Here is a 24,115-nt window from a genome sequence, read left to right on the forward strand (position 1 = left end):
AAATTCCAGGGTATTTGGTCGAGACCCCCCTTTCACACTACAGTGTCTACCCGGGAAATTCCCGGGTAGCACCATTCAGACAAGAGCAGGGTTTTTCAGCTTACCTGCCTCTTCTCTGCCGTCTGCTCCTCCTAACCTATCCCCTCTTCGGCTGATGATGATGTCATCATTTGGGTGCCGGAAGCCGGCCAATCATAATGCAGCTCTTTTTTTTTATTATTTGTTTTATTTCATTGGTGGTCCAGCGGGAGTGCGGGCGGCCCGCTGTGGCAAAGACCCTCCGGCGGGTGTCCCCACCATTCGGCTGGGGTTCTCTGTACACAGCCGGCAGGCACTAGGGGTGGTGACTGGTGAGCAGCAGCGCTGAGCGTCCTATAGGACGCTCTGCTTTGTCAACTCCATATAAAAGCTGCTTGGTGCTGCCCAGGAGTAGTAAATTCCTGGGTAGCACCTTTCAGACAGAAGCAGGGTAATTTCCTGGGACTTAAGTCCTGGGAAAAACCCTGGTCGATTGAAGGGGCGGCTACCCGGGAACGTGTTCCCAAGGTACCTTTCAGACAGACGCGGCTACACGGGAATTTGGCTGAGGCAGGCCAAATTCCTGGGAATCTCGAGATGCCTGAAAGGGGTATGACACACAAAGTTCCATAAGGCACTAAAGTCTTCCATGGAACATGAAATGTATGTAACATACTGTAAATCACACAGAAGAGGCTGCTGATGTCTTACGTATATGTGTCAGATGCAGTGCTGAGAAAGAATGGTCAGTGCTCCCCCTACTGGCGGTTCACCGTTACTGCTCCTGCCTTGTAGATGCCGTAAAGACCTAGTGCTGTGATAGGATCCTTTACACACACCGTCCGCTTCTGTTCTCTAATTGGTTGCCTCTCTCCACTGATCGCCAATGATTGGTTATAGCCTGGGAGTTGCCGTTTCGTTGGTCCTGGCACGTCCCGCCTCCCAGCAGTATGGCCGCTCAGCGGGCGGGGTTCCCCAGGCCGGGCAACAGCAGCAGCAGGATGTTTGCGCTGAAGAAATGGAATGCGGTGGCGATGTGGAGCTGGGACGTGGAGTGCGATACTTGCGCTATCTGCAGGGTGCAGGTCATGGGTGAGAGAGGAGTCTCAGGGGTGGGGGACTCTGACTGAGCCGTAACCGCAGTGTCACACGGCACCCGGGGCACTGCGCGGCATAGTGGTGTCCTTGACGTGGTGCACCTCACTAAGGGAACGATATTAGCTGCTAGTTATTGTGCCTGTGTGCTCCATGTTCTCTGCTTTCTATACGTAATGCCTGTCACCCCCTGTACCTACCCACCGTGCACCCCCACCCCCTGTTCCTATCCACCGTATTTCCCCCTCCCTATTAACTATAACCCCCTCCATATTCACTATACATATCCCTTCACTTATCTATATACGCAATATATCCCCTTGTGGCAGGCAGTGTGTATTAGAAATGGGCACAGGCCCTGTGCCTCTTTGCAATACTGTGCCTCTTTGCACTGTACACCGCCTGCCACAGGGGATATTTCTACTTCAGGGTCCATAGGGTATCCACAGGATACCTTGGGGTATAGGTGTGACGTCAGTCGCAGGGCACCAAAGAGTTAAGCTTTCGGCCTCCCAGGATGCACTAGGTCCCCCTCCTATACCCCGCCCCCGGGCCAAGGCACCTCAGTTTAGTTTGGTGCCCGGCCGGCGTCGGGTGCACCTGTCGGAGTGGGGGCTAGAAGAGCCCCTGAAGCTTTCTTCAGTGCAGCTGTGGCTGCACATCTGGATGTACAGCATGGACAGTCAGTCCTGACGTCCATGCTGTCTTCCCTACACCCCCGCCGGTACCAGAACGCCGGTACCGATCCGGGGATGCTGGTGAGCATCTGGGGTCACAGCTAGCGGTGACCCCAGATGTTCCGGACCATGGCCGGATCCAAGGGGGACAAAGGTAAGCAGCGGGGTCCCGCGGTGGGTCCCCGCTGGTCACATGGTCCTAAGTCCCCAGGCAGGGGGCACCCTGGGGACTGGCTGCAGCGTGGAGCCAGGTACTGAACCTGCGCTTTCCACTACCCCCTGGGACAGCGGACCGCAGCAGAGCGGTAGCGCTGCGGCGTCCCAGGGGTTAAATGCATGCCAGGGGAGCGCGCCTTCCCTGTCTCACAGCCGGCGCCTCCCCCGCTGCACACAGCCCTTTCTGCACTGTGCTGACTGGCCCTGTGTCAGCGCTCCTCCCCCAGGCCAGCTTCTCTCTGCTCCTCGGCGGCCATCTTCTCTGCAACGCATGGTGAACGCTGCTGGAAGTCTGGAAGGAAGCATCGTGGTCTGGGTCCCCCCGCATACCTCTCCTCCGCTGTGGCTCAGGTCTGTGTATGCAGCGCTGTGTCCTACAAGGCCCTGTGTCTGTGTAGTTGAGTGATCAGCGCTGTTAGTGCAGGAATTGTTATTTCTCTGCATTGTATGTGACTGTGCTAGCGCTGCCTGTAACTTTTCTTCTCTAAACTGTCAGCTTTATTACTGTCCCTGTTCTTTCTGCTAAAGCCCTTGCGGTGCGGTGCTGCAGGGTGGTCTCTCGCCTATTTAATACTTAATTGGTGAGAGAGGTCACATACGTGGTGCCATCATGTCTGAAAGTGATTTTCCCCTCCGGCTACAGTGTACCACGTGCAAAGTACCGTTAGCGGAGGGGGAGGGTAGCGCGGAGGGCCTTTGCCGGCAGTGTTTGTCCATGGCGCGGCCTATTACGGTTACAGCACCGGTACAGGAGCCGCCCTGGGCTTGTTTCGCTCAGGCGTTAACAGCTTTAGTGGGCCAGTTAGCTCCGCAGCCCGCGTTTACTCCGATGGGTTTGTCCCAGCAGTCTGTGGTGTCGTCACCCATGCAGGGGTTCCCACGACAATTGGTGGTACCCCACAGTCTCCCTATTTCCCCGCTCCCGGGTTCTCAGGAGCCAGCGTGGGTTAACTCCCTGACGAGTTCTGTACAGCACTTATCGGATGTGTTGCAAGGGGAGTCTGTGATGCGGCCTCATAAAAGGCCGGTGGCGTCTCTGTCCGCTCCTTATGAGGATGACGAAGGGACGTCTGATGATGGGGAGATTCTGGATCCTTACGATCAGGAACCTCTCCATACTAAGGACGCTGATGCTAAGTCCAAAGTATATATTCCTGGACTTATTCGGGCGGTCCGCACAGCCTTGGTGATTGAGGACGAAGTTCCCGCAGCGGCTAAATCTAAGTATGCCTTTTTCAAAGATGTGAAGGGCGATGCCACAGTCTTTCCTCTTTCGGGTCAGTTGGTGGACCATTTAGAGGAGGCGTGGAAACAACCTGGCAAAAGATACCAGCCGCAGAGACGCCTGGCGGTGGCTTATCCGTTCGCGGATAATTATTTTGCTAAGTGGGAATCCCCTCCACAGGTGGATTCTCACGTGACCCGTCTTGTCCGTAGTGCCACATTGCCGATGCCATCCATGTCCTCCCTTAAGGATGCTACGGACCGCAAGGTAGAAATCTGCCTGAAGTCCGCTTATTCCCTTGCAGGGGGGCAGCACGGCCGGCTATGGCCATTTGCTGGGTTGCCAGAGCGATGGAGCGCTGGGCGGATTCATTAGAGGCTTCTTTTGAATCCGACTGTCCGGCCGAACAGGCGGAGTTGATTGTCAATCTCCGTCATTCGGCCACCTACATCAACGAGGCGGCTCTAGACATTAGTACTCTGGTGTCTAGAATTTCTTCAGCAGCGGTAGCTGCTCGTCGCACCTTGTGGCTGCGATCCTGGAAGGCGGACGCAGATTCCAAGAAAGTTCTGGAAGCGTTGCCGTTTACCGGAGAAGTTCTCTTCGGTCCGGATCTGGATAAGATTGTGGCCACGCTGGCGGCAGCCAAATCTGCTTGTCTTCCGTCGGCCGCTGCTCCTTCTGGTTCTGGACCATCGTCCTTTCGGTCATCTAGGGCCCAGGGCAGGCCAAAACCACAGTCGTTTCCTCGACAGGCTGGCCCTAAGAAATCGGTCAAGCCCCGGAAACAGGCATGGAGTACCAGACGTCCGGCCCCCAAGCCAGATGACAAGCCTGCGGCCTGACGGTCCGGGTCTCCCCTTGGGGGATCCCAGGGTGGGAGGCCGCCTGCTGCAGTTCTCCCGGTGTTGATCGTTCACTACCTCAGACACTTGGGTTCTGGAGGTGGTCTCCCACGGGTACGCCCTCTCCTTCCGGCACACACCCCCTGCTCGATTCTTCACCACGGGTCTACCATCAGACCGGAACAAGGCTACGGAGCTGCGGAAGGTATTGCACACTATGCTCCAGGCTGGAGTTATAGTGTCTGTTCCATTCTCCCAGAGGGGCCAGGGTTTCTATTCAAATCTATTTTTGGTACAGAAACCCAATGGGTCATATCGCCCGATTCTCAACCTCAAAGCACTCAACAAGTCTTTGCGGGTCCCGAAGTTTCGGATGGAGACCCTACGGTCCATCATTCTGGCGCTGGAACCTGGGGACTACATGGTGTCATTGGACATACCGGACGCTTACCTGCATGTCCCTATTCTTTTGCGCCATCAAGAGTTCCTTCGGTTTGCAATCCGCAGCGACCACTTCCAGTTTCGGGCGTTACCTTTTGGCCTGGCGACAGCACCACGTGTTTTCACCAAGGTGATGGCGGTCATGGCGGCTTCTCTGCGGCTGCAGGGAGTCCGCATGTTGCCGTACTTGGACGACCTGTTATTGGTGGTAGGATCTCCAGAGCTTCTGTTACACCACTTGGACCTGACCATTGCACTGCTGCAACGGCACGGCTGGCTAATCAACTGGCAGAAGTCCACTCTAATCCCGTCTCGGAGGATTCTGCATCTTGGAGCCTTATTGGACTCGGGACAGCAAAGGATCTTCGTGACGGAGGACAAGATCTCTGCTTTACAGTCAAGGGTGCACAGTTGTCTGCACAGCCGCCGGGTGTCCTTACACTCGGCGATGAGGTTACTGGGCTCCATGGTGTCGGTGTTCGACATGGTGGAATACGCCCAGTTTCACTCCAGACCTCTGCAGCACCAGTCCAAGTGGAACGGGCTGCCTCAGTCTCTGAAGTTCCAGACGATTGTGCTCACCCCGGAGGTTCGCCTGTCCCTTGCGTGGTGGTTAAAGACGACCCACCTCAACAAGGGACGTCCGTTCTGGGTTCCAAATTGGGTCCTGTTGACAACGGACGCCAGTCTTCGGGGCTGGGGAGCAGTTTCGGGTCCACACTTGTTCCAGGGCAGGTGGACGCCGACAGAAGCGGAGCTTCCAATAAATATCTTGGAACTCCGTGCGGTCTTCAATGCTCTCCTGCAGGCACAGCGGTTTCTCCAGGGTCACCCGGTGCAGGTCCAGTCGGACAACGCTACCACCGTGGCCTACATAAACAGGCAAGGATGAACTCTCAGTCGGGCGGCTCTCGTAGAGGTCTCTCGGATCCTGGTTTCGGCCATATCAGCGGTCTTCATCCCGGGAGTGCTAAATTGGGAGGCGGACTTTCTAAGTCGCCAGGACGTTCATCCAGGGGAATGGTCCCTGCACCCGGACGTTTTTCAACTACTGGTGGACAGGTGGGGTCTTCCAGAAATCGACCTCATGGCGTCCCGGCACAACAACAAGTTGCCGGTGTACGGGTCTCGCACAAGAGACGAAGGGGCGTCTCTGGTGGATGCTCTGTCCGTCCGGTGGACGTTCAGGTTCGCATACCTGTTCCCTCCGGTCTCCCTTCTTCCACGGGTAATCCGGAAATTCAAACAGGAAGGAGGGACGCTCCTGTTGATAGCTCCCGCGTGGCCCAGACGGCACTGGTTCTCAGACCTTCAGGGTCTGTCCATGGACAGTCCTCTGTGGTTGCCGCTACGACCGGACCTTCTGTCTCAGGGTCCTTGTCTTCACCCGGACTTGACTCGGCTGTCTTTGACGGCGTGGCTGTTGAGACGGCCATGCTGAGGTCCCGGGGGTTTTCCAGCTCTGTGGTGCGTACCATGTTACGAGCTCGGAAACCGTCTTCCGCGAGGATATACCATCACGTGTGGCATACGTTCTTCCAGTGGTGTCGACCGAGAGGTTATGCACCGCGGGAGTTTCGTCTGTCTCGGATTCTTGCCATCCTGCAAGCGGGACTAGATCATGGGCTTCGCCTTGCTTCTTTGAAGGTACAGGTTTCGGCCCTATCTGTCTGGTTTCACCGTAGGATTGCTACAATCCCGGATGTGCGCACCTTTATGCAAGGTGTTCTCCGTATTCAGCCGCCCTTTGTTCCACCTGTGGCGCCTTGGGATTTGGCTGTGGTCCTGAGGGCTCTCCGAGGACCGCCGTTTGAACCACTGGGCTCAGTGGATATTAAATGGCTAACAGCTAAGACTGTTTTCCTTCTGGCCATTGCTTCGGCCAGACGTGTTTCTGAGTTAGGGGCTCTTTCTTGTAGACCCCCTTTCTTGGTTTTTCATGGGAACAGGGCAGTGCTCCGCACTCGGCCCGAGTTTCTTCCCAAAGTTGTTTCCCAGTTTCATGTTAACGAGGAAATAGTTGTTCCGGCCTTTAACTCACCGGGTCTTTCCGTGGGTGAGGCCTCTTTGGATGTTGTGCGGGCCTTAAGGACTTATGTTGACCGCACTTCTTCGTTTAGGAAGTCGGACGCTTTGTTTGTCCTCTATGGCTTCCGTAAAAAGGGTTGGCCTGCTTCAAAGCAAACTTTGGCAGCCTGGATCCGTATGGCTATTTCTGAAGCTTATCTTCATGAAGGCCTACCGGTCCCTCCTTCTCTGAAGGCTCATTCCACTAGGTCTGTGGGTCCTTCGTGGGCAGCTCGACGTGGTGCCTCGGCAGTTCAGATCTGCAAGGCTGCTACGTGGTCTTCTGTCCATACCTTCGTGAGGTATTACAGGTTTGACACCTTCGCCTCTCAGGATGCTTCCTTCGGGCGGCGGATTCTCCTTTCTGCACAGGAGCGTCCCCACCCTTAAAGGATACTGCTTTGGGACATCCCCAAGGTATCCTGTGGATACCCTATGGACCCTGAAGTAGAAAATATGAGATATGGTAAGAACTTACCCTTGTTATCTCTATTTCTACGAAGTCCATAGGGTTCCACAGGACTCCCGCCCTGTCGCACCTGTGCTGCAGATGGGCTTTGCTCTGGTCACCGGTTTTCCGTCTCCCTCTGGTGAGAATGTGATTCTTGTATGTGTCCAGATCTTTGTTCTCTCTCATCCTTCTCCTCCTCCGGCCTATGGCTTGGTAACTAACTGAGGTGCCTTGGCCCGGGGGCGGGGTATAGGAGGGGTACCTAGTGCATCCTGGGAGGCTGAAAGCTTAACTCTTTGGTGCCCTGCGACTGACATCACACCTATACCCCAAGGTATCCTGTGGAACCCTATGGACTTCGTAGAAATAGAGATAACAAGGGTAAGTTCTTACCATATCTCATATTATTGCGAATATATATGGATAAGTGGAGGGTATATTGCAAATGGGCACAGGCCCTGTGCTTCCTTGCAATATCCCCCCCTCCACCGTGCCTCTTTGCAATGTCCCCACCCTCCTGTGCCTCTTTGCAATACCCCCACCCTCCTGTGCCTCTTTGCAATACCCCCACCCTCCTGTGCCTCTTTGCTATATATCCCCACCCCCCCTGTGCCTCTTTGCTATATATCCCCACCCCCCCTGTGCCTCTTTGCTATATATCCCCACCCCCCCTGTGCCTCTTTGCTATATATCCCCACCCCCCCTGTGCCTCTTTGCTATATATCCCCACCCCCCCTGTGCCTCTGCTATATATCCCCACCCCCCCTGTGCCTCTGCTATATATCCCCACCCCCCCTGTGCCTCTGCTATATATCCCCACCCCCCCTGTGCCTCTTTGCTATATATCCCCACCCCCCCTGTGCCTCTTTGCTATATATCCCCACCCCCCCTGTGCCTCTTTGCTATATATCCCCACCCCCCCCTGTGCCTCTTTGCTATATATCCCCACCCCCCCTGTGCCTCTTTGCTATATATCCCCACCCCCCCTGTGCCTCTTTGCTATATATCCCCACACCCCCCTGTGCCTCTTTGCTATATATCCCCACACCCCCCCCCCTGTGCCTCTTTGCTATATATCCCCACCCCCCCTGTGCCTCTTTGCTATATATCTCCACCCCCCCCCTGTGCCTCTTTGCTATATATCCCCACCCCCCCTGTGCCTCTTTGCTATATATCCCCACCCCCCCTGTGCCTCTTTGCTATATATCCCCACCCCCCCTGTGCCTCTTTGCAATATCCCCCCCCCTCCGTGCCTCTTTGCAATATCCTCCCCCCCCCCCCGTGCCTGTTTGCAAGATAACCCACCTGTGCCCCGTACCTCTTTGCAATATCCTCCCCCCCCCCCGTGCCTGTTTGCAAGATAACCCACCTGTGCCCCGTACTTATTCTCTGTACATATAAATACACACTTGTTTTTGGGTTCTGCAGGTGCAGCTAATTATATTGTGCCCCTGAATGATAGTTTATTTTATTTTGATAAATGCCATAAGTCAACTAGATGTAGATCTGCACATTTGTTAATAGAACCTCGCTTAGTTTGTTGGAGCCATAAGTGTCCAAAACAGGTCTTTTGTCATCCAGCAATATTTTCATCCAATATGTATGTAGCAAGTGAATGGCAACAATGTTGATAGCAATAAGAATTGTATCTTGTAGCAAAAGTGCTACTCTCACCAATCTCCGGGACATCCCTCTATATCACCGATATCTCATGTCCCAGCTCCTGGTATGGAAAAGTATATAAGTATCCAGTGCCTCCGTGTCTGGATGTCCGTGTAGAGATCCGCGGCTTGTCTGAACAGGACGATTACTCCAAGCACAGGTACGTAGTTTGAAGTTGGCACCTTCTATGTCCCTGTAAATCTGCAGCTTGTTCCTCCCAGCCGCTGGCAGCATTCCCCAGAATGCAGCTATATCCGGAGTGTGAAGCACAGATCCAAACCTAAACAGGACAATGGTTCTGTAGGCCCAGGTGAGTGGTGAGAAGTCGGCAATTGCTTAACGCGTTTCTCCGCCTCCTTACTTGGAGCCTTCTGAGAAGTCGGCAATGTCTTGACGCGTTTTTCCCCGCCTCCTTACTTGGCGGCTTCTTCTGGTATAGTGCAGAAGCCGCCAAGTAAGGAGGCGGAGAAACGCGTCAAGTATTGCCAACTTCTCACCACTCACCTGGGCCTATAGAACCATTGTCCCATTTAGGTTTGGATCTGTGCTTCCAACTCCAGATATAGCTGCATTCTGGTGAATGCTGCCAACAGCTGGGAGGAACAAGCTGCAGATTTACAGGGACATAGAAGGTGCCGACTTCAAACTACGTACCTGTGCTTGGAGTAATCGTCCTGTTCAGAATATACCCGCGTCTTACGCTCCGGATATAGCTGCACTTCGGGGAACGCCATTAGCAGCTGGGAGGGACAAGCCGCAGCTCTCTATACAGACATCCAGACACGGAGGCACTAGATACTTATATACTTTTCCATACCAGGAGCTGGGATTTGAGATATCGGTGATATAGAGGGACGTCCCGGAGATTGGTGAGAGTAGCACTTTTGCTACAAGATACAATTCTTATTGCTATCAACATTGTTGCCATTCACTTGCTACATACATATTGGATTAAAATATCGCTGGATGACAAAAGACCTGTTTTGGACACTTATGGCTCCAACAAACTAAGCGAGGTTCTATTAACAAATGTGCAGATCTACATCTAGTTGATTTATGGCATTTATCAAAATAAAATAAAATATCATTCAGGGGCACAATATAATTAGCTGCACCTGCAGAACCCAAAAAACAAGTGTATATTTATTTTTCATTCTTTAATCTGATATAGTATATTGATGTAGGTTAGATCTTATTATTTGATGATATATAAATTTAGCATTGTAGTATTGGCTATTATATACATATTCAGAAAATATTACATATATTAAAAGTTTTTAAAAAAATATGCCGGTCGTATGTGTTTTGATTTTTTAATTGTTCTGATTTAAATCAGCGCCTCTAACTTATATACATCTGTAACATGACAGTTGGGAGCTGAGTGGCTGCTCATTTATCACTCTCCACTTTATCACTTTCCAGAGCTTCATACATCTGCGAGTCCTTCTGTGTAAGTGCGTGGGACACTGGGAGGGATCCTTTCTTATCCCTCTCAGGGAACTATGCGGAAGGAAACCTGTAGGCTTCTATTAGGCAACATCATCTATAGCTTTCATTGCTTATCTGGTGAAAGCTTTAGAAAATTTCTTTCCAGACCTTGATTCATATGGGAAATGCGTTCAAACCTGTGAAAACTGCACTTTTCGTAGAGGTTTGACCGCATTTTAGTATCAGTATGTCCCTATACCACCTCCTCCATTTACTTACACACTATGGGGCTAATTAAAAAATGTGCGCTAACCTGATGGTTAGCGCACATCTACGATTGTGTAGTTCTGCGCCTGCACAAGACCCACACTGCATGTGCAGTACGTGTTGTGTGTTCACACGCAGAGCGGCGGCAGACTGTTATTGATTGACAGTCGGCTGCCATTTCTGGGTGGTGAGGGGGTGGCGGCCTCTGCTTCTCTGCCGTTCGGAGATGGAAGAGACAAGGATCACAGTCAACTGCATTCGCCGTCTTGAGTGACCATAAGTCGGCAGAGGATCTTGCAGATGTTCCAATGCTGTGTCCATGGACGCAGCTCAGAAGAGTAATGAAAGCATTATGATGCTATTGCAGTTACTACTATGGTAGCAGCTGCGATAGAGTTGGACCATGAATTGCCCCCTATATCTTGCTCTTCCACCAATTGACTAGATCTCTCTTCTCCCCACCCCTGTACTGTTTCACTATACCAGTGTTTCCCTCATGGACCACTAACAGTACATGGTTTCCAATTTTCCTAGTTGGTGCACAGGTGTATTCATAACTGACTGACACATTTTAAAAGACCCACAAGTGGAGTTAATTATTTCACTTGTGAGTCTGTTCGAAGACCTGGAAAACATGCACTGTTAAGCTGGCTGTACTAGACCAACTTACATGCAACCATCCAACTAGTTGGTTGGAATGAAAACCTGGTAATGCATAAGAGCAAATGTCAATCAACCACTTGCTTCCAAACGCAGGAAAACAGACAAAAACTGTTATTTAAACAAATTGTTTAAATCAAAAAATTTAACAAACGACCATTTTTGTCTGTTTGTTTTTTTGCCGTTTGGTAGTTAATTGCTAATTCTAATTTGCTCCCATAACAGATTTTCTTTCCAACCAGCCAACTAGTTGGATGAAAGTTGGTCTGATGTATGGCCAGCTTTAGTGCTCCCTGAGGAATGAGTTTGAGAAACACTGCACTATACCACACAGCAGTGGTTCTCAAACTCTGTCCTCAGGACCCCACACAGTTCTCATTTTCCAGGTCACCCAGCAGGTGCACAAGTGTATTCATTACTCACTGACTCATTTTAAAAGATCCACATGTGCTAATTATTTCACTTGTGATTCTGTGAGGATATATGGAAAACATGCACTGTCTGGGGTCCTGAGGACAGAGTTTGAGAACCTGTGCCATATAGGATACGTTCATATTCCGACAGGATGCCGATGCCAGAATCACGACACCTGTCAGAATGCCGGTGCTGGCACCACGAAGGTAAGTAGCGGGGTTAGGGGGAGGCACTGGATGGAGGGTTAGGCACTAAGGGGGGGGGGGGGGGGGGGCGGGGAGGTTAGGTTCATGCAGTGTGAGGAGGGAGAGGGGGGGGGGGGGAAGGTTACTGACCAGCGAGTGTCTGTATCCTAACCCTGTTGGGATTTTGACCGCCGAGATCCTGAGTGCCAGGTAGTACCAGTACCATATCACACATCCAACTCACCAACCAATTCACTATACTCTCCCCCTTGTATCAGTTAATTATACACTATTTCCTCCCTTCCTATAACCCATTCAGCATATATTACCCCCAGCCCCCTCCCCTGAACTCCTGCACTATTCATACATCCATGGTACATGCATAATTAAACTAAAAAAAGAACTACATTTAGTTGAATCCATGTCTTTCTAAAATTATTGCCTCTTTTTTTTAATATAATCAAGCTGCATTGATGTTGTTTATTGTGACTCACGATTCCAATAACAAAGTTGTGTGACATTTGGTGGCTCTCCTCTCCCCTCAGTAAATGTATATCAAATGGTATTTGTGTTTCTATTTCCAGACGCCTGCCTGCGCTGCCAAGCTGAGAACAAGCAGGAGGACTGTGTGGGTGAGTTACAATGTACTTATAAGCTTTCGGCTAAAGTATAAGAGATCCCATTGGTTTTAATTAAATTAAGTTGTATTTGGCATATAGTAGTAATGTACACGTTATATGTAACAGTCTCATACTGGCATATTTTAATGTTGTGCCTTACCTCCATGTATTCTACCAAAAAAATTGATGACACATTCAGAATTTGGCGGATTTTGTGTGAGATGCTGGGTGATTCCGTGTTGGTGACCTTTTAAAAATACACAAAATTACTTTGAAAAAAAGATCTCTTGCCCCATACTGTTCTTGGCATATTCCCCTCTCATTAAAGTGTTTACCAGTGTTCTTATAGTTGCCATAGAAGGAGACTATTGGCGACCAAATCTCTGTTTGTGACATAACTAAGTCCTCCATACGTTTAGTTAAGCTGTAGTGAAAGATGCCTGTTCTAGATAGTGTATGTACGGCTTTGTTCTCATACACAGTTGATGCAGTCATGTCACTGCCCTTCTCAGCTCGCCAGTCCTGAGCGACTCTGCTTGCACCAAGCGTTTTTTGTTTGTGTTTTTAGTCCAAAAATGTGTCTTAGTCGCAATTGAATGCGACAAACTGCTTCGCCAGACTTAGAGTTCGCAAAAATGCGCTATAGCGCGTATTTTACCCGGAATTGAGGACCGGGGACCCACTTTTGCAGAATGGGTGAGTCCCCATGGACGCGCTCGCTGTGGCCAATCCCTGGCTCCTGAGTTGGCTGAGAAGCTGTGCTGAGCCAATAGGAACCTACTCTGTCTATCCTATCAAAGCTGCAGGAAATATCATTCGCTGCCGCCAGCAATACCTGCTATTTGTAGGCGGAGCCGGACACCCACCGAAGCGGAAGCCCACAGCGTTACACTGCCCACCACCCGCTGACACGGTCCAAACATAGACAGTGTGCTACATTCCTTTGTGAATAGAAACTCTGCGGCAGGCGTGACCCGGGAGTCTATTCACAGTGTACGGAGATCCTACACTGTACAGACCAGAAGGGAGGGGGCTGGGCCAGGGGACAGAGCGACCAATGCACCACTGTTATTTGCATAGTACGACAGTGCAGATGCGCGGCCCCGTTGGCCAGAAGCGCAGTGGAGACGCGAGGCCCCGCCCCCAGTCTCTTACCTCCCCTGCCTGAGGACAGCGCGGCCATAGGCTAGAGTGTGTCAGCCTGTTTTTGAATAGCCAGCCAGGTGCCTGCTGTGAATGAGGGTGAGAGTACCGCAGTGCACCTGGTCCCAGCATTTTGGGCTTTCTGCCTCTAATCCCCACCTCTCCTCTACCCCTAATACCCGTGTCACCCAGCCCCTTCTGCTCTCTCTGCCTATTCCTCTTGTCCCCAGCTCTACATCACCACCTCCTTTATGTGGCTCCCTACCTACCCCCTCTAATACCCGGTGGCACCCAGCCCCTTCTGCTCTCCCTATTTATTCCTCTCCTCCCCACCTCCTACTCCTGTGCCCGGCTCCCCGCCTCCTACTCCTGTCCTCAGCTCTGCCTCCCATACATCAAGACAAGGAGCCAAATGGACCTGCAGCATGAGCGCAGCGGCCCCCATCCAGCTCCCACAGTATAAAAGGACAGCGCAGCTAGACGCAAATAATTCCTTGAGAATTTTTGTTCAAAGGTAAGTATCTTTTCTACTTCAGGGTCCATAGGGGGTCCACAGGGTTGACCTTGGGGTATAGGTTGGGAACCAAATCCGGGCACCACGCAGTTAAAGCTTTTAGCTCCCAGGATGCACTTGGGTCCACTCTCCCTATAACCCCACCCCCAAGCCAGAGGCACCTCAGTTTAAGTTGGTGCCCGGCCGGAATCGGGTCACCGTTTAGTGCAGTGGGGAGCTGATTAGCAGCCCCATAGCTTTATTTTTTCTAAAGGACAGAGTTTTTTATTTTTCCTTTGGATTCTTCAGAGCGGCAGCGTCAGACTGTCCATAGGACGTCTAAGCTGCCGCTCCGTCACCCCGCTGGCGCTGAGACGCCAGTACAGATCTGGGGATCTCAGAGGGAGCCCAGAGTCTGTACTAGCCGGACTCTGCGGGCGCCCAGGACTGCTGCCGGATCCACGGGGAGCAGGTAAGGCGCGGGTCACCGCTTGTGGTGATCCGCGCATTTGAAATGCAGTCCTGTGCCTCCGGTCTCTGGGGACAGACCGGAGGCGCCGGCAGTGGCGGCGGGCCCCCCATACCCAGTGTGTCCACTAGACCACCAGGGACTTAGTGTTCGGTGCAGGGAGCCGGCGTCCCGGGGGTTAATAGCCGGCCAGGGGAGACAGCCTTCCCTGTTACAGCGGCTCCTCCCCTCAGTTCAGCGCGCCTTTCAGTATCTATAGTCTGGCGTCGCTGAGCTGCTTCCTCCGCGGGCCACGCTTCTTCTGAGGTCTCCAGCGGCCATTTTCTCTGTGGTGCAGCAGAAATCTCTGGAGATGGCAGTTGGTCCAGTCCCCCTGCGTACCTCACCATCAGGTCAGTGTACACAGCGCTGTAGCCTTCCCAGACACTGAATCTGGGCAGTTGAATGCAGTGTAATAGTGCAGTATATTATATGACATGTTTATGTATATATGTATATATCTGCATTGTATGTGACTTATGCTAGTGCTGACTGTACTTTATTCTCTCACCTGTCAGTGTATATCTATCCCTTTCCTTATCTGCCCTAATACAGCTGTACTTGGGGTGGTTCTGAGACCTCACATTTATATACTTGTTAATATTTGTGAGGTTTGTCACATACTGTTGCGTGCTGCACGTTGCCATATTTTGAGTGGAACTGTGTGTTGCATACGCTGAAAATGGGTCCCTGCAGCTAATTTTTAGTTTCAGTCAGGACCAGTATAGCGCTGCTTGATCACAAGGCTTGGTCAGATATGTCTGACCAGGAGATAGAGCGTTATACTGCACCCATTTTTACTATCCTGCAAGCCATGTGCTGCAGGTGCTAGTGCGGAGGATTTAACTCTTAAAGGGTTCTGTATGTGGCGTCATCGGGTGCCGGCCCCTTTCACGACCCCCTTGGGCGGTTTGTTTTCTCGGGATCCTCTTAATTGCGGATCGCCGGGCGGGCCCCATTGTTGTACCTCACTTGGGGTTACTTCACCATACTGCCCTTTTTCATCTCAGGGTATCTCGCAGTTTCTTGCACTCTTCGCCTGTGACACAGACTACCGCTCCCTACAGGGGTTTTTCGAGTATATGAATTCCCCCTGGTGCCACAATAGTCTGTCATGCCCCTTGCAGGGATTACCACAACAGCCACCCTGGGTGGATGTCGTTTTTCTATGAAACGCAAATTGGCGTGGTTGACGCCCTGTGCTTACTTCCCACTTGGCTCTACCGTGAACTGGATACTGTTTTGGGCTCTTTCCCTCTTACACGGGGGGAAGCCTATCTCGAGTATTATTATCCCTGTTTTAGGGCTGGTAGCAGGTCCATTCTGCACCTGTATCATACACCCTCAGTATTACGTGCCTTTTGGGTCCCTGTTGCTGACTAGCGGGTGGATCGCATGGCGGGACTCTGGCTGTTGCCAGATATGAGGTATTACAACAGTGTTTGGTCTCCTGTCCCAAATTCCCTGAGGGTCATCATGAGCCCCTCCTGGGGTGGATGGGCGTGTTACTCGTCGGATTACAGACGTTACTACGCATCCCATTCCTGCGTGGTCGGATTCTTCTGATCCGTAGGTGGTAACTCTGCCTGAAATCAGTATACTCGCTTTCAGGGGTTGTTACCCATCCTACCATGGCGATAGCATGGTTGGTTAATACTATTGCATACTGAGCTGATGCATTTGTAATGTTTTTTCCCCTCCAACACGTCTGGGGTTCAAATGTATTTGGTTGCTCACGTAATATATGCAGTTGTCATAGGTGGACATGCCTATATTGGATACCAGCTCCTAATTTTCAGAGTTCCGGCTGCGACGGTATCCTCCGTAATACCCTATGGCTGCGCTCTGGGAATGCAGAGGTGCAGATACCATCTATAGGGTATATCTTGTTGGGTCCTGACCTTGACAGTGGCAGTACAAATTTCCCGCCGTCAGCTATGCTCACTACGGGGCCTCAGACTATTAAGTCTTTTTGTCCTCTGGGTCAGCCTAAAGGTCTGTTTCTTCATAGACTGTCGGCCTTTACAAGGGCCGACATATCCAGTTCCGAGCAGACCTGGACTGCCAGCCGATCCTGCTTCTGAACCTACGGATATATCGTCAGCCTGACGAGACAGGCCTACCACTGGGAAATGGCGATTTCTCAGTTTGCCCGGTACTAGTGTCTAGTTGCCGCGGCCACGTGGGTAGGAGGGTACGCACTCTCTTTGCTCAGGCGGCCTATTTCCATGTGATGGTACGCAGGCCCTTATTCGGAACAGGGCCTTACAAATCCAGAAAGCTATACAGTTGTTGCGGTAAGCGGAGCTAATTGGGCCATCCCCACTTTCTCAGCGAGGGACTGGTTGTTCTGCTTTCTTTCTGGTGCGGTGGCTGAATGGTCCTCTTTGGCCTATTCTCTGTCTCAATTCCCCGAACCAGTTCCTAAAGCTACCTGGGCTCAGGAAGCAATCCCTATGCTCCATCATACTATGTTTGGAACCTGGGGACTTTATGGTATCACTGGATATACAGGACGCGTGCCTACGGGTACTTACAGAGACCTTACCTCAGCATGGACTGAGGTTTGCTGTATCACAGCACTTACGATTTTTCGGGCTCTGCCTGTTGGGACTGCTCTCAGCCCCACAGGGGTTTACCAGCGTTTTGGATTTTCTGACAGTTCTTCTGTTCAGTATATCCCAATGCTCCTGTACCTGGATGGCCTCCTGCTCTTAGCAGGATCACCGGGGTACTTTACAGCCGGGTCTGACTGACTGACAGGGGGGTTGACTGCAGACGTTTAATCAATGGGGAAAAAGTCCTCCCTGCATCCCTCTCTGGGTATTCTTCACCTAGGAGCCCTGCTGGATTCTCAGAATCTGAGAATTCTTCTGGCATAAGACGGCATCTCCACTCTTCCATTAGGAGTACATGGATGTCTGCGCAGTCGACATATGTCTTTACACTCTGGGATGCATGGTCCACTATTCAGTGTCTGCCTTTGGAAGGGTGGAATGGGCTTAGTTCCATTCCAGGCCTTTCCATAATTGGCTTATCTCCAGATGGAACAAGTTATTTCTGTCTGATCACTGTTCAAACGATGATGCTCTCCCCGGAGGCAAGTCGGTCCCTTTTCGGGTGACTATGGCCATCTCGTCCAGGGTATTCTTTGCTAAGGACAGTGTCTGGTTCGCATCCATTTCAGTGCAGTTGGATGTCTGTCGATTCCACCCTGTCAATTAACTGGTTGGAACTTTAGCCTGTCTTGGGCCTTCACTCTGGCATAACCCTTGTTTCCCGGTGAACCTGAAAAAGTTCAGTCCGACAGGGTCAGAACAGTGGCTTCCTTTTTAGCAATACTGTTCGTTGGGTGGCAATGTCAGGTATGTCATACATTCGGACATTGTCTGAGGGTCTCCTCCCGACCATCGCCACAGTGTTCATTTCAGGTGCTCTCCATTGGAAAGCGGGAGTCCTCAGCCGTCACGACGTGCATCCAGGGGACTAGTCTCTTCCCCAAGAGAGGTTTCATCTCCTGGTGAGCAGGGGGGGGGGGTCCTCCTGAGGTGACCCTCATGGCCTTCTGACTCTATCACACTATGGTGTTACAGTCCAACTCTGGGGATTCTGAAGCAACCTTCAGTGACTCTTTGTCGTTGAAGTAGTTCTTCCAATTTGCGTACCTGTGTTCTCCGGTCTCCATTCTTCCTCGAGGGAAGTGTTTCAATCGAGACGGAGATGCTTTCCTGCTGGTGGCTCCTGATTGCCCCAGATGTCAGGAGTACTTGGTTTTTCGGAGTCTCTCCATCGATACTCCATTCCTGATGCTTCACTGCCCAGACCTGTTGTCTCAGGGTCCTGGGGTTTGTCTTGGACCTGGGTCGTTTGTCTTTGACTGCGTCCCTACAGTGGTCTTACGGCTTCCCTGGCTTTGTCATCGTTGGAATGATTAGAGCACATGGATCAGTTTTTGCTGGGATCTACCACAAACTGTGGCAGCCATAATTCTTATGGTATTATACCTGTCGATATGATCCTCTGGTGTCCAGGATTTCCAGATATTCTGGCATTCCTTCCGGCTGGCTTGGGTTTCACCCTCGGCCTGGCCTTCCTGACAGTGCGGATCTCTACACTGTAAGTATGATTAAGATATGGAATTGCTCCGCTCTGGTATCCAGTTCATCCTTTGGAGTGTTTTCTGGATTATGCCTCCATTTGTCTTCCCTAGGGACTCCTTGGGAGTTAGTAGTGGTTCTTCGTTGACTCCGGGGAAAGTTAATGGAACCGCTGGTTGTGATTGCCATTACATGGTCTATTGCTTTAGCTTTCTCTCTTTCTCTCAGGGAGTTTATATCACCCAGGTGAGTGTCGGAATTGGGAGCGTTCTCATGTGGCTCCCTCTTCTGGAGGGCATCTTGTCATGGTGTGAGTTGCTCTCACCCTGTGTTTCTTCTTAGTGATTTTTAGGTTCCATATTATTCTGGAACTTATGGTGAGGCCATTCAGTCCCCGGTCTTATCGGCTGGTGTGGCCTCATTGACTGTGGTCCGGCCTCTGTGGATTTATGTGATCCGTTCAAGTTCCTGACGGAAATCGGACTCCTTATTGGTGGTCTGAGATTTCTGGTTTTAACAGGAAAGGATGGCCGGCCTATGGCCAAATGTTGGCTGGACGGCCTCGTATGTCTTCTTCAGGGGCCTACCCATGGGTAGGCCTTTCTGTTGTTGATGCTTGTTTTTTCTCGGGCCATGTAACCCTCGTGGGTGGCTCGCTGTGGCGCCTTGGCTGTTTTGCCTTGCTAGATGGCCACGTGGTCTTCTGCCCACACCTTTTTAAGGTTCTAGGCATTGGTTTCCTTTGCCTCTCCGGATGCTTCCTTTTTGGCGGCGGATTCTCCTCTCAGCACAGGAGCGTCCCCTCCCTTGGTTGAACTGCTTTGGGACATCCCCAAGGTCAACCCTGTGGACCCCCTATGGACCCTGAAGTAGAAAACAAGAGATATGGTAAGAACTTACCTTTGTTATCTCTGTTTCTACGAAGTCCATAGGGTCCACAGGGCGCCCGCCCTGACGCACCTGGCTTCAAATGGGCTGTGTGGCTGGTCACCGGTTTTCCGTCTCCCATTTCTGTGAGTATGGTTATCGAGTGTTCCAGTTTTCTCTCTCTTTTTTTCTCCTCCTCCGGCCTTTGGCTACTTACAAACTGAGGTGCCTCTGGCTTGGGGGTGGGGTTATAGGGAGAGTGGACCCAAGTGCATCCTGGGAGCTAAAAGCTTTAACTGCGTGGTGCCCGGATTTGGTTCCCAACCTATACCCCAAGGTCAACCCTGTGGACCCTATGGACTTCGTAGAAACAGAGATAACAAAGGTAAGTTCTTACCATATCTCTTGTTTTTAAAATGCATTTATTGGTTTGTGGTTTTTCATTAAATTATGCTGAAATTACAGTTACTGCATAATTTTATATATCACCGCTATGTAACAATAGTCTAATGCAGAAGAATTCACAGAAATCTCCTGTAGAAGGCTAACTACCGCAGCAGATTTCGGGATGTAGTGATGAGACCACCAGTCTCAATGCCGTGCAGAATCCTGGCAAGGAATGTAACATAGGCGTTGAAATACTGACGCCTATTTTAATCTCGAAGCCGGAATGCCAAGGAAGCCAGCCCAAATGAAGGTAAATCCGGGGTGCCCTCCCGGGAGGAGGTTATGTTTAGGCACCCAACTTGGAGGTTTAGGGTGCGGGGAGGGGGTGTTATTTTTAGGCACCCCTGGGGGGAGGTTATGCACTAAGGGGAAGGTTAGGGTTAGGCACCACTAAGGGTGGGTTAGGGGGGGGACGGGAAGGTTAGTATACTTACCTACCCCAATCGGGCATCTGCAGTCGAGATTTGAACTGGTGGCTTTTCAATCCCATTCCGCAGACTTTAGTCCCCATTATTGTTAAGAAAGTGTGGTGGCATGTGAGGAGGTCTGAACGGTATATGGGAAGCTCTAAAGCATAAATTATAATGGGACCCAGAAATGGTCAGACAGGACCCCATTTTTTTTAAGTGGCGTGTCCCCTGGACCCACATATTTTGTCGCTCAGCACGATCACTGAGACTGCGCGCATTAGCTTGATATGTGAGTCTGAATCTGTATATGAGGTGCTATGATGCCGCAGCTTTTTTTTTATACCACGTTCCGTTGTGCTTTGTATACAGACTCTGACGCACACAGTTATAAAAGTGTCACACATCGAATGAATCAGTACAGTCTTGTAAAGCTGTTTGTCACATCCGATTGTGACTAAGGCGCATTTTGAGTAAAAAAGGCACTCAGTGCAAGCCAAGACACACAGGACCTGGCAGCTCATTCGCACAAGGTGTCTCGTGCCACATGGTGTATTAAAGCTAGGTTTAGGAGGTCACATTTCTAACAAAATAGACGTACACACCATCGATAAGAACACCACAAAGAAGAAACCTTCCCTCACCGAATAGATGCATTGTATAACACCCTTTTGTGCAGCTGGCAGTGTTTTTTTTTTTTTTTTTTTTTTTCCTGGAGCTGCTCTACATGACATACACTGCAGCAGGGCAACGGGGTCAGGGACTGCCTGGATTAGCCAAGTCTTTACTTTTAATCTCTTTGGTCTCTTAAGAAGGAATTATCATTGGTGGGTAAATCTCTTAAAAGAGCACACCGTGTATACGGTGTTCTAGTAATAGCTTGGCTGCAAAACTTAGCTTGTGTCAGAGATCACAAATCATACCTACAAGTATTGCATATCTTCTGGCCTTGCAGGGAAGTGTACTATACGCAATCCATGAGCCGTTCCCCCTTGAAAGACCCTTCCCAGTATCAACTAGTACTGGTGTTTTGTCTGCCTTCCGTTGTAGGGATTATTTCAATTGGTATACGTTCAGGAAGCCGGTGGACGGAATGCCGACCGCCGGCTTCCAGACATTGTTATCCCGACTAGGGACGAATGACAGGTGTCTAGATGCCTGTCATTTGACCGTCGTCGGGAGACCAGCATCCCGATCGAGCGGATGCCGCAGCGGGCAGCCGCTGGGGGGAGGGTTAGGTTTAGGCACCCCCCCGGGGGACTTAGGTTTAGGCGGGGGGGAAGGGGGTGTTAGGTTTAGGCACAGGGGGGGAAGGTTAGGGTTAGGCACCCTAAAGGAGGGTTAAGGGGGTAGATTAGGTGAGTGAATACTTACCTAGAGACGATCGGGATTTCTTCCTCTCTCTGCCAGGCGCTGTCGGGATTTGAACCGCCGGCCAGGGGTCCAGCGGTAATTCATACCGATTCCATTTTAATCTGGTTCAGAATTGTGTACTGGAGATCTGCTTCTGTGGTGATGAGCTTCGTAAACCTTTTTTTATTATTAGAATTTTTTGAAAGACATGTTTCCTGTGTATACCAGGATCATCTTATGGCTATGTTAGACACTGTGCCAGGTGCTCCTTCAATGTGGGTGATCTAACCTTTAACTGTTTAAAATTGGTCAGTACATATGAATATAACAGACTCACCTTGCTGACTTATCATTGGTCATTATATCTATGTTAATACAAACATTGTGCTCTTCTCTCCTACAGTGGTGTGGGGAGAATGTAATCACTCGTTTCACAACTGCTGTATGTCCCTGTGGGTGAAGCAGAACAACCGGTGTCCATTATGTCAACAGGACTGGGTGGTGCAGAGAATAGGCAAATAATCACTGCTGTATCCCATGCAGAACACTGCCCTCGCTCAGGGGTGCAAGCTTTTGATTTGTCTCTGAAACCGATGCTTGTTGCCCAGAGCTAGCTGCTTGTTTGTATAACTCTGGTGCATGTGACGGAGAGTCATTAGAGGTCCACATGAATGATCCTATTTAAGAATGCCCCTGACGACGGGTAAAAGTGACTGTTCCCATAATTCTCTCTGTCAGAGTCCATTACCAAAAGAGTTTGATTTGTATATTAAATAATAATGACAAATTGTGTCCTGGTGTATCAACATGGAGATATAGACCTGTTTCTTTGGATGTAGAATAAAATGAAATGACCTTTTTTGTCTTGCCTCTGCTTTGGGTTTCTCATCTAATGTTTGGAAGGTTTTTATGTTTTTACGTGCATTTTATTCTTCATTCTGATACTCTGGTCATGGGATGACAGGTAGAGGAGATGGATTTTTGCTATTCCCCTGCTTTAAAACTAATGGCAGACCCAATCATACAGTCTGTGCATAAATATTGGCACATTGACAAATTTTCATATTTTGGCCTCGATTCACCACCACAATGGCTTTGAAATGAAACAAACAAGATGTGGTTTAACTGCAGACTTTCAGATTTAATTTGAGGATAATTACATCCAAATCAGGTGAACGGTGTAGGAATTACAACGGTTTCTATATGTGCCTCCCACTTAAGGGGCCAAAAGTAATGGGACTATCAACTCAAAAGCTATTTCATGGGCAGGTGTGGGCTATTCCCTCGTTATTTCATTATCAATTAAGCAGGTAAAATGTCTGGAGTTGATTCCAGGTGTGACATTTGCATTTTCAATCAGTTGCTGTCGACTCTCAATATCCGATCCAAAGAGCTGTCACTATCAGTGAAGCAAGCCATCATTAGGCTGAAAAATCAAAACAAACCCATCAGAGAGATAGCAAAAACATTAGGTGTGGCCAAATCAACTCTTTGGAACATTCTTAAAAAGAAAGAACCCACCGGAGAGCTCAGCAACACCAAAAGACTCGGAAGACCACGGAAAACAACTGTGGTGGATGATAGAAGAATTATTTCTCTGGTGAAGAAAAACCCCTTCACAACAGTTGGCCAAATCAAGAACACTCTCCAGGAGGTAGGTGTATATGTGTCAAAGTCAACAATCAAGAGAAGACTTCACAAGAGTGAATATAGAGGGTTCACCACAAGATGTAAACCATTGGTGAGCCTCAAAAACAGGAAGATCAGATTAGAGTTTGCCAAACAACATCTAAAAAAGCCATTACAGTTCTGGAACAACATCCCATGGACAGATGAGACAAAGATCAACTTGTACCAGAGTGATGGGAAGAGAAGAGTATGGAGAAGGAAAGGAACTGCTCATGATCCAAAACATACCACCTCATCAGTGAAGCATGGTGGTGGTAGTGTCATGGCGTGGGCATGTATGGCTGCCAATGGAACTGGTTCCCTTGTGTTTATTGATGATGTGACTGCTGACAAAAGCAGCAGAATAACTTCTGAAGTGTTTCGGGCAATATTATATGCTTATATTCAGTCAAATGCTTCAGAACTCATTGGACGGCGCTTCACAGTGCAGATGGACAATGACCCGAAGCATTCTGCAAAAGCAACCAAAGAGTTTTCTAAGGCTAAAAAGTGGAATGCAATGGCCAAGTCAATCCTCTGACCTGAATCCGATTGAGCATGCATTTTACTTGATGAAGACAAAATTGAAGGGAAAATGCCCCAAGCACAAGCAGGAACTGAAGACATTTGCAGTAGAGGCCTGGCAGAGCATCACCAGGGATGAAACCCAGCGTCTGGTGATGTCTATGCGTTCAAGACTTCAGGCTGTAATTGCCTGCAAAGGATTTGCAACAAAGTATTAAAAAGTGAAAGTTATATTTAGGATTGTTTCATTTGTCCCATTACTTTTGGCCCCTTAAAAAGTGTGAGGCACATATAGAAACCGTTGTAATTCCTACACCGTTCACCTGATTTGGATGT

At 50.0% G+C, this 24,115-nt stretch overlaps 1 protein-coding gene across 1 annotated transcript; it reads left to right on the forward strand.

The window, feature by feature from the left end:
- The first annotated feature begins 929 nt into the window (after positions 1–929).
- Positions 930–22,447, forward strand: RNF7 (ring finger protein 7). The gene is made up of 3 exons (XM_088466609.1): positions 930–1,110; positions 12,236–12,283; positions 21,990–22,447. Exons 1-3 carry the CDS (start codon positions 969–971, stop codon positions 22,106–22,108), a joined length of 309 nt encoding a protein of 102 aa, XP_088322735.1. The 5' UTR covers positions 930–968; the 3' UTR covers positions 22,109–22,447.
- The last annotated feature ends 1,668 nt before the right edge of the window (positions 22,448–24,115 follow it).

Source organism: Taudactylus pleione, unplaced genomic scaffold (assembly GCF_031769625.1).
Source record: "Taudactylus pleione unplaced genomic scaffold, aTauple2 ptg000066l, whole genome shotgun sequence".
Classification (NCBI taxonomy): Eukaryota; Metazoa; Chordata; class Amphibia; order Anura; family Myobatrachidae; genus Taudactylus; species Taudactylus pleione.